The sequence below is a fragment of the Euprymna scolopes genome, chromosome 20 (assembly GCF_053919585.1).
Source record: "Euprymna scolopes isolate OS-2025 chromosome 20, ASM5391958v1, whole genome shotgun sequence".
Taxonomy (NCBI): Eukaryota; Metazoa; Mollusca; class Cephalopoda; order Sepiida; family Sepiolidae; genus Euprymna; species Euprymna scolopes.
The window spans coordinates 775693-786974 of NC_136501.1; the positions used below are offsets into that span (position 1 = coordinate 775693).

Sequence of the window (11282 nt, forward strand, 5' to 3'; positions counted from 1 at the left end):
CTGGGGAAGAAACTATTATAGTAAAAGGCTTTCTGCTATCTGGAGATCTCTACTGTGTAGGGGTGGGATTTTGCTGCTTGTCAGGTTTGTCTGGGATATTTACGTTGAGGGGGTACAAGTTCGTTGGAGTATCTACCATTAAATACTTGTAAAACAAAAAGAGGGATGCAACATTTCGTCGATGGGGCAGAGGCTGAAGCCTAGCTGAAAGTGCGGGACCTATTAGGTTGGCGACTCTTTATTGAATCCTGTCTAGGAGTGAGAGACTAATAGCAAATGCACCAGCCCAACTGTGACAACAATACTCCATACAGGGGGGAATGGTAGCCTTGTAGAGGCACAGGATACTTTCAGGCATAAGTAACTTTCTAACACGGTAGAGAGAGCCCATCTTCTTTACACCAGCCGCAGCAATCTCCTCAATGTATCTATTCCAACTCATGTTCCTTGTGAACGTTAAGCCAACAAGTTTAAACAAAGTACTTTCAGGTAATGTATCATTAGTCATAGCTATTGGTGGTTGAGAAGGTTTCTTGTAATTATTAAAGGAAAGAAGCTTAGTCTTGGCAGCATTGAATGTTACCATCCATTTTTGTCCTCATTCCACTACAAACTAGAGGTCTTCCTCTAGGCTTTCCACCATTGTCTTGGATATGTGTTCATTTGTTTTCTCCTCGTGTCTGTTATAGAGCGTGATGTCGTCAGCAAATATACTCAGCTCAGAGACAATTTTGTCAGGGAGGTCATTTATGAATATCAAAAATAATAAAGGTCCAAGGATCGACCTCTGCGGTACAATCACATTTATATCATATGGTCTTATTTCAGAAGGATTTAATTATGTTAAGTATTCGTCCAGTAATAGCATATGATCTGATTTTCCTGAGAAGACCATCGTGCATTACCCTCTCAAAAGCCTTAGATATATCTTCCCCTGCTTTATCCAGTGCATATATATATATATATATATATATATATATATATATATATATATATATATATATATATATATATTCCGGTTGTAAAATGTGCTTAAATATGATATTTTGATTAATGCAGATTTCATATTTATTATTATATTATATTGGGCCAAATATATAGTAATGATTTAAAAAGTTCATAAAAAAATTACTCATATGCCACCACCGAGAATCGAAAACAAAACGTTTAACTTACGATTTACTATTTCCTTTGACGTTAATGCCTGAGCTATGAAGACATGTTTGCTGCAAGGCTAAAAATTAAAACATGAACAAGTAGCTATTACGTTACGCATGCATATTCGTAATGCCGTCGTTCGACCTTCACCTGGAAAATTCCATTTCTTTAATTTTCACACTTTTACACCGATTTCCCCCTGGCTAAAACCCAAATATAAAGTTTTCCATCTGTTCGAATACGCTATATATTAAGTTCCATGTTTGTAAACTAATAACTGACAGAGGAGTTTGGTAGGCAAAATTTTTTACACAAATATACACTGCTGATCAAAAATTTAAGACCACTTAAAAACTTTATAAAGAAACCTTTTTTGAGGATACATTTTAAAATCTTCCGACTTAAGGTTACTAATATTACAATCTAAAAGATTATGGAAAAAAATGGTAAATTCCAAAAATTTTGTCTAAACATTTGCATTTTTATTAAATTAGGCTTTTACATATGATCAAAATTATAAGACTAAGAGTATAAATTGTTAGATTTATGGTAATTCTAATGTTTTTAGTTCAGTTAGAGATTAGCAATCACTGTGTAAAGGTGTTACCATACATAAAGCAAGAAAACTATCCGAAGTTGAACACTCTCGAATTCTAGGATTCCATAAGCAAGGTTTTTCACAGCGAGCGATAGCAGCTAAGGAAAATCGCAGTAAAACTGTTATTTGCAACTTTCTAAACAAAATTGAGAATTATGGAAAAGCAAAATCCTTTGGTAGCCCCCCCCCCCCAAAAAAAAAATTTCTCTTGTATGTAGTATGAGAATAAGACGGGTTGTTATGAATGACAGAGGACTTCCTTCTAGTCAAATTAAGGCGGTTACAGATGCTGATTGCAGTCTAATAACCATCAGACGACACTTACAATAAAAAGGCATGGTAAATAAAAAGCATAAATAAATTCCTCGATTGCTTCCACATCACAAAGTGAACCGCTTAAGATTTGGTCTTGAATACCAAACCTGGGACGTTGAGAAGTGAAAGAAAGTCCTGTTTTCTGATGAGAAAAAATCCAATTTAGATGGTTCTGATGGCTGCCAGCGATATTGGCATGACAAAAACATTCCTCTTGAAATTTTTTTCCACACCTCATAGTAATGGTATGGGGTGCCTTTTCTTACAGAGGGACGATGGAGCTCCAGGTGGTGTAGGGTCGTCATACAGCAGCTGGTTATGTTAACATGCTACAAAAAGCATCTTTGAGGATGGAGGTTCATCGTTTGTGTGAGGATGGATAGTTATTCCAACAGGATAATGCTGCAATGCATACTGCAAGACGGACCTTGAGCTTTCTACAAGAAAATGGAGTCTATCTCTTGGGACATCCTACATCTTCACCGGACTTGAACCCAATTGAAAATGTTTGGGAATGGATGACAAGAGAGGTTTATCGAAATGGCAAACAATATTTAACAAAAAATGAACTTCGTGAAGCCATCTTCAGAAACTGGAGCAGGATCCCCCACACCTTAATGGAAACCCTTATTTCTAGCATGTCCAAAAGAATTTTTGAAGTCATCAAAAACAGTGGAAGTAGAACTCATTATTAAGTTTGATTTTTGAATGTTTTCATACACTTTTCATACACTTTTTGTATAATTAAATAGAATTTTTGTCTCTGGTCTTATAATTTTCATCATGTGTAAAATGCCTAATTTAATAAAAATGTAAATTTTAAAAATAAATCTTTGGAATATAGGTTTTTGTTTCAATAACCTTTTAGATTGTAGTATTGGTAACCTTAAGTCGGAAGAGTTTAAAAAGTATCCTTGAAAAAAAGTGTTTTTTTTAAAGATTTTTAAGTAGTCTTAAATTTTTGATCAGCAGTCTATATACACATACATAATTATATATAGAAAACGGTTTGCGTTTACTATAATCTTTTTAAGCGAATATTACGCAAGTATAAATCATGTAGAATATCTGTATGAATATAATTACACGAAATACTTAACTAAAGATTATCATCCCATGAGAAAACCGAAAAAAACTAATAGGGAATTAATTAAAATGAATGTTTAACAGAATATGCAAATCAGCCAGATCTTTTGCAGATGAATGCAATTCCACGAGTAATATATAATTAAGTTTTATTTTCTTTTTAAATAAATAGAAAAAAGTGTTTCTTAAGCATATTTCGTTAAATAAAATATACGTTTTTGTCTATCAATTCTGTTTTCGATCCTTTCCAACTTCCGAATAATGGTCTTCACTTCTGAAAAAAACTGGCTGATGTAATCACCATATTTGTCGTAAGACAGAGTACTTTTCAATTCTTCTGGATTCATCGTCAGGGATAAATTAATCTAACTGGTTTTGAACAAATATATATATATATATATATATATATATATATATATATATATATATATATATATATATCAAATTTAAGTCATTCAATGAATTTAAAAATTTATGACGTGAAATGTTTGAATTTCAAATCAAGAGATTTTTATTATTCTATGTAAGACAAGGAATACATTTAAAATATTAATAATAATAATAATAATAATAATAATAATAATAATAATAATAATAATGATAATATTTCAAATGTATTCTTTGTTTTATATAGAATAATAAAAATCTTTTGATTTGAAATTCAAACATTTCACGTCATAAATCTTTTAATTTATTGAATGACTAAAATTTGATTTATTTGCTCTATCTTGTATATCGAGCAATTTTTATTTAGGTAGGATAGTACTTATAGAATATTACTGCCAGTAATATCTTGTAAAACGTATAATCACTGGTTTCCATACCAGTTGATTGCTCGATAATTCACACACACACACACACACACACACACACACACACACACACACACACACACACACACATATATATATATATATATATATATATATATATATATATATATACATAACGTGCATATTTATTTCATTGGTTAATTATTTTAATAACTTTACAAACATTTCAGGATGTTATTTAGTAAAGTTTATTGGTATATTTTTTTTTAGTTTTTGTAATGTTTCTAGTATTTCAAGTTTTCATTATTATATGTCTGTTCAATGTGTTGTTAATTAGAATCTTCCTAAAATGGGACAAGGGACAGGAATGTTGATTAGTCAGGTGGCTAAATATAGCACTCACAAATTACATAAGAATAATAATACTGCATTTTCTACATATTTTAATAGATTCCAACAATAACGAATTCTCTACTTTGACCTATAAAAAAAAATGAACACTAAAAATTCCTTTACCCGGAATTATTTGAATGAGCGCCCCTTTCGGTATAAAACGGCTTTAATCACCAGCTTAATAATCCGTGCTAATTTAATCTTCTTCTAGCTATTCAGGAACATGAATTCAACAATATTCAAAAATCTTTAATAACAAACTTTAATAAATAATGGATATCCCAACCAGTTAGGAACTCGTGATTTCTGGAAAATCTACAACAGTGTAACAAATAATGGGCAATCGACAATTCCCCCGCCATCCAACAATCATGAGATTGTTTGCACAGCAACTGAGAAAGCTAACATGCTTGCCCGTCAGTTTACCTCAAACTCTACCTTGGACCCACCAAGCTATTCCCTCCCTAATTATCCTCTGCGGACAAAAACCACGCTAGATGATCTGAAGATCACGCCTTCTCAAGTGCATGATATTATAAAAATAACTAAACACCTCAAAACCATGTGGACCTGACCTCATCCGGGCTGTGCTATTAAAAAAATGCTCCGCTGAGGTCGCTCCTATTCTCTCTAAATTCTTTAACAAATGCCTTAACGAATCTTGCTTTCCTGGCTTCTGGAAAACTGCTTCAGTTCACAAAACCTCTGGCGAAAGAACTGACCCATTAAATTATCGCCCAATTAGCCTCCTCCCTTTTTTCGCCAAAATATTTGAGTCCTTAATTAATCAAGATCTAGTCCACCACCTTACAGCTGCTAAACTTCTGTCAGACCACCACTATGGATTTAGGCAAGCCGGTTCTACTGCAGATATTTTAACTGCAATCTCTGAACGTTTATACCAAGCACTGGATAAGGCAGGGGAGGGGAAGGTAGTAGCCCTTGATATATCTAAGGCTTTTGACAGGGTATGGCACAATGGTCTTCTGATGAAAACAAAATCCTGGACGAATGCTTAGCATAATATGATCCTTCTTAAATGAGAGAAGAATCCAGATTGTCCTCGATGGGTGTACGTCCAAAAAATTTGATATAAATGCGGGTGTGCTTCAGGGACGATTCTTAGACCGTTGTTATTTCTGATATTCATAAATGACTTACCTGATAAAATTGTCTCTGAGATGGGTGTATTTGCCAACAACACCACGCTCTATAGCAGGCACATGGGGGAAAATGATGAGCACATATCTAAGGTAATGGTCGAAACCCTAGAGGAAGATTTTCAATCTGTAGTGGAATAGGGTCAAAAATGGATGGTAACATCAACACTGCCAAGACAAAGCTCGTTTCCTTTAATAATTACATGAAACCTTACCAACCACCAATAGCTATGGCTGGCGATACTTTACCTTTACGTTCACAGGAAATATGAGTTGGAATAGATACATCGAGATTGTTGCTAAGGCTGCTGCAAAGAAGGTGGGCTCTCTCTATCGTGCTAGAAAGTTACTTATGTCTGAAAGTATCCCGTACCTCTACAAAGCCACCATTCGCCCATGTATGGAGTACTGCTGTCACATTTGGGCTGGTGCATCTGCTACTAGTCTCTCGCTCCTGGACAGGGTCCAAAAGAGAGTAGTCAACCTAATAGGCTCCTGTCCCACCGACGTAATGTTGCATCCCTCTGCCTGTTCTACAAGTATTTTAATAGTGGATGCTCTGGCGATCAACGCCCTGTATTTCCTCCTATAACAGACAACACTCTATGCAACATACAAATATCTGTGCATGAGGTCGCCAAGCTAATTAAGAACCTTGATTCCAGTAAAGCAACTGGCCATGACAGCATTCCAGTTTTAGTGCTGAAAAAGCTCCAACCAGAACTTTCCCCCATACTTAATCAACAGAGTTGATGGTCATTGTCGCATAGGGTAGAATTAGCTGCAAAGTTCTTTGCAAATAGTCTGGCCTTGTCTGATGCTGACGAGATGACCTCAGATCCATTGATGATAGTTGGGATAGAACGCACGCTTCTGTTCAAGATCCTGTTTGCTATTTGCCAGAACTGGTGTGAACCAAGCCGCAAGCCTTCAATAAGGTATGACATAAGGGCCTATTTCACAAGATTTCCAGCTACAGTATTACTGGAAATGTTTTCTCTATCACTAAATCAGTTCTCTCTGATAGGCTCATAAGAGTAGTGGTCGATGGACAAAAATCAGAAGCCTGCAGTATTAATGCTGGAGTCCCTCAGAGGTCCATCCTGGGCCCAACTCTTTTCCTGATCTACATCAATGATCTCCCTAAACACATACTTAAATCATTCGTTGACATCTATGCTGATAACACGACCATCTACGGCAAAACATCAAAGGCTGTAAATGACAAAGTTCTCTCTGATTTTCTCTCATCTAATCTTGAGTGTGTGGTTCAGTAGGGGAAGAGGTGGCTGGTTACCTTTAATGCATCTAAAACGAAGCTCCTATCTTTACATCATCAACGCTTTGATCCCCATCTGGCATCAATTGAAATGGATGGCTCTCGTCTAGGAGAAGCGCCATGTTTTGACAAGCTTCTGAGTTTGACCTTTACCCCTGATCTGAAATGGAACATGTACATCAAGTCTGTTGCCAAGGTCGCTGGAAAGATGGTGGGATCCTTCTACCGCTCCAGAAGATATCTCACTACTGATTCAATTCTCTATCTATATAAAAGCCAAGTACGGCCAAGGATGGAATACCGCTGCCATATCTGGACAGAAGCTGCTAAAAACAGCCTATCCTGCCTTGACAGAGTACAAAATAGACTTCATGGTTTAGTGGGGGATGGCCTTTTCACTTCTCTGCAACCTCTCTCCCACAGAAGACGTGTTGCGAACCTGTCCTTGTTTTATAGTTATTTCCATGGCAGATGCTCGTCTGAGCTCCAATCCCTGGTCCCCCCTCGCCAATCTTTCACGAGAAACACCCGTCTGGCTGAAACTACTGTCAATACTTTTCCCCACTTTTTATCTGTGCCTAAATCCGTCGACTCTGTCGAAAATGTTAGGCAGACATGTAAACATGCATACATACATACATTTATATATAGGTAACTAAAATTTTTCCACCCAAACCGATTAAAAAGCTTGCCCTATCTCTGAATACTGTTCATGTAAAATTTCAAATGTTTAGATCAGAAATTGCAGAGGTCATATTTTTTTAACTTTGACCTCTATTATGACCCCTTAATATTTATTCTTTTAGGCTCAAACCAAGTTACTAAGTTAGATCCATGTCCAAGGAATCTATATCTAAAATCTGAAGTGTTTATACCCAAAATTGGCGGAGGAGTTTGGTAGAGTTCTCAAAGGTTAAATCGTTGAATTTTGACCTCTTAACAGTCAAATTTCTGGCCGAAAACCGATCACAAAGAATTTTCCAAGTCTCAGTACCCTGTATATCAAATTTCGAGTCTGTAGACTTAAAATTGAGAGAGTTATTGCGTAGGGAAATGTACACACACACACACACACACACACAGATACACAGACACGTTCACTTTTATATATATACTAGCAAAAGTACCCGTCGTTGACTGGGTTCAAAAACAGCCTAAAGAAAATGGACTCTGATTTATGAAAGTATGATAGGTTATGAAAAGGAAGGGTTGTAAAGAGATAGCTTCGAATTTGGGGGTATCAAAACCAAATCAAAATATGATGAAAGTAAAAATAAAATAGATAAACCCCATAATTTATTATACCATACCTGTTCACACTGAAACACTTATGACAATGTTCTGTGGATCTATATTTAAAAAAACCTTGTTAAACTTTGTGACATATTTCCATTCTATGGAGGTCAGGCGCGAACGAACACCCAATAATTTTATTATACCATATTTCTTCAAACTGAAACATAATTATCAAAGTATACTTACGCAGATAGATATGAAAAGTCTTTATTAAAGTTTGTGCCTATTTCCATTTTATGGAGGCCAGGCGCGAACGCAGACCCCACAATTTTATTATACCATCCCCATTTAAGTTAAAACATACTTATCAAAGTATTCTTATGTACATCTATATCAAAAACACTAGTAAATTTTTTTTAATTTTTTAATTTTTTATTTCCATACTTTGTGGACCAGGCGCGAACGCAGACCCACAATTTTAATGAACCACCGTTCTGCCAGATCAAGCATACCCATTCCTGTGTCTCGATACATCTTCTATCATTATATGTAATCAGTTGTTTTTTAAATAGTCAACCATATAGGAGCCTATTCGTGACCACACACACACACACACACACACACACACACACACACACACACACATGACATTCAGCTTTATATATATTATATATATATATATATTTCTGTAGAAATATATTTTCTTATAATATATATGAATCCTTATTTAAGAAGCTCAAGTATTTATACACAAATTAGAATTAATAAATTTACTAATTATTAATTTTGGTAGAAGATTCATAAATTAAGTAAAATGATCAATCGTTTTTTGGGGGTTTGTTTTAGCTTAGTTTAGTTTCGTATATACAAACATGTATAATAGTTTATAATTTGTTGATATTATTTTCATAATATGTATACAAAAATTAGAATTAATAAATTTACTAATTATTGAATATAACATTTTTGTAGAAGATTCATAAATTAATTAGAATGATCAATCGGTTTGTTGTTTTGTTTTTTGTTTTTTTTCTTTAGCTTAGTTTAGTTTCGTATATACAAACATGTATGATAGTATATAATTTGTTGATATTATATTCATAGGTATATGTACAAAAATTAGAATTAATAAATTTACTAATTATTAAATAGAACATTTTGGTAGAAGATTCATAAATTGATTAATATTGTTGGTACGAATAGTTGGGTTTAATGACTTTGTTTGATAAAAATTCAATGGCGTAATGGAAAAATAAAAAGGTATTTACAGTCTCTATTCCAATTTTCGGATTTTAATCATGTTACATCACACTTCAATTTCTTTTGACGGATTGATTGTTGCTATTTCTTCTGATGAGTTTAGGGCATAATAGATTCAATGGTTGATATAATAATTAAGTGATTGATTTTGCGCTACGAAACAGATCCGGTCAAGAATTGTATAAGTCAACTAAATTAAAGGAATAAATTATAAGATGATCAACATCATGAATTTTGGAATATAATTTTTTGTCATTTATTATTTATATATATATATATATATATATATATATATATAATTATTTTTTTACTATAATAATTAAAATAATTAAATAAATAAATTAATTAAATATATATATATATATATATATATATATATATATATATATATATATATATATATATATTGTTTAAAAAAAGTTAGATTAATTTATCCCTGACCCTGACGATGAATCTAGAAGGATTGGAAAGTACTCGGACTTGCGATAAATATGGCGATTGCATCAGTTCCTGCCAGAAGTAAAGACCATTATTCAGAAGTTGGAAAGGATCAAAAGCAGAATTAATAGGCAAAAAACGTCTATTTTATTTAATGAATGTGTGTGTGTGTGTGTGTGTGTGTGTGTGTGTGTGTGTGTGTGTGTGTGTGTGTGTGTGTGTGTGTGTGTGTACGACGAGACGTAAGTATATGCATATATAGGTGTGCGTGTGTGTTTGCGCGCACGCGGGCCTGTGTTTGTGTGTGTATTTGGGTGTGGATGGGTATTATTACAGACATATTTTTTCATAAAGAATTAGAAATAACAAACTTACCCAGACTTTTCCATTGCAAGTAAGATTAAAAAATTCCAGAGCAGAAAATCCCATCTTCACTTGTTGCCTAGCCAAGTGAAAATATAAAAACTGTGCCACAAAAAAAAACAAAGAAAAAACTGTGTAATGGGAGTGAATCGAGTACTTATTTCTATCAAGCACTTCACAAATATCCGGGACATCTCACATTTATCTATAAGGGACAGTTTCCTAATAAAATTACCTCGACAACACTTAAGTCAGCTGTATTTGAAAACATATAAACTGATTCTTTTGTATATTAGATATATTAACCCAGTGTTTGCCCATCTGGCGACATATTGCTGTTGTTGTTGTTGTTGTTGTTGTTGTTGTTGTTGCTGCTGCTGCTGCTGTTGTTGTTTGTGTGTTTGTTTGTTTTGCTGTTTGATTTTACATAGGAATCACAACTTATCAAGGCCTGTAGGCCACTCGAGGGTAAGAGTTAATTAGTCGGTAACACAATAGCGGTAAGGGTTAATGGTCGGTGACACAAGAGCGTAATAATCACGAATGATAGAAATTGGGTAGGATTTTATTTAAGACTAGCAAGGCTACCCGGCGTTGCTCGGGACCGTATAAACAATGAAAAAACAAAAGCAGATATTGAACATATGTTTTATTCTTAGGGGAGAGGAATCTTTCATCTCAAGTTTTAGCGTTACAAACAAACATTTGTCTTTTATATATATATAGATAATGACAGGTTTTTTGGGGGGCCCCCTCGAAGATAACTGATCAGTTGACCAACTTCTAGTGGTCCGTTTGACGTGAAATTTCGATATTTGTCATCCGGGTGATGGGGCTTCGATATGATACCAAATTTGTCAAGTTTGGTTCCGTCTTTCAAAAGTTTTAGCGTTACAAACAAACATACATACATACACACAGACGTTTGGCTTTTATATATATAGAAGGCGGCTTAACAGACTTGTTTACATTGAACTTGAAAACGATCATGTTGTAGCCGGCTGGAAAGCAGTCCCGCGGTATAGATTTCTTCAGGTGGGTTTGCGTTTAGTTTTAGGTACCGAGAGAATAGGGTAAATTGTTGACAGTGATTGCAGCTAGACGAAGGTTTTGCAGGGTGGAGACATAGGTTGAAGCCATGGAAATAGTCATCTTTAGGATTTTTTGCCTTGAAAGAAAAGTTTAAAAAATAAGATTTGCAATATGAGGCCAAGTAATAAAAA

The 11282-nt window shown here is 34.4% G+C and overlaps 1 protein-coding gene across 3 annotated transcripts in view; it reads right to left on the bottom strand.

Annotated features, from left to right (window-relative positions):
* Window positions 1-10217, bottom strand: part of LOC145241280 (multidrug resistance-associated protein 1-like) — a 170653-nt gene extending 160436 nt beyond the window's left edge. For 2 of the 3 annotated variants that reach the window (XM_080104018.1, XM_080104019.1), the window contains exon 1: window positions 10072-10217. In XM_080104018.1, the coding sequence (XP_079960144.1) occupies window positions 10072-10125 (54 nt within the window). In that variant the 5' untranslated portion in view covers window positions 10126-10217. The remainder of the gene's footprint in view (window positions 1-10071) is intronic. The other variant, XM_080104020.1, reaches the window with a different exon arrangement.
* Window positions 10218-11282: the final 1065 nt, after the last annotated feature.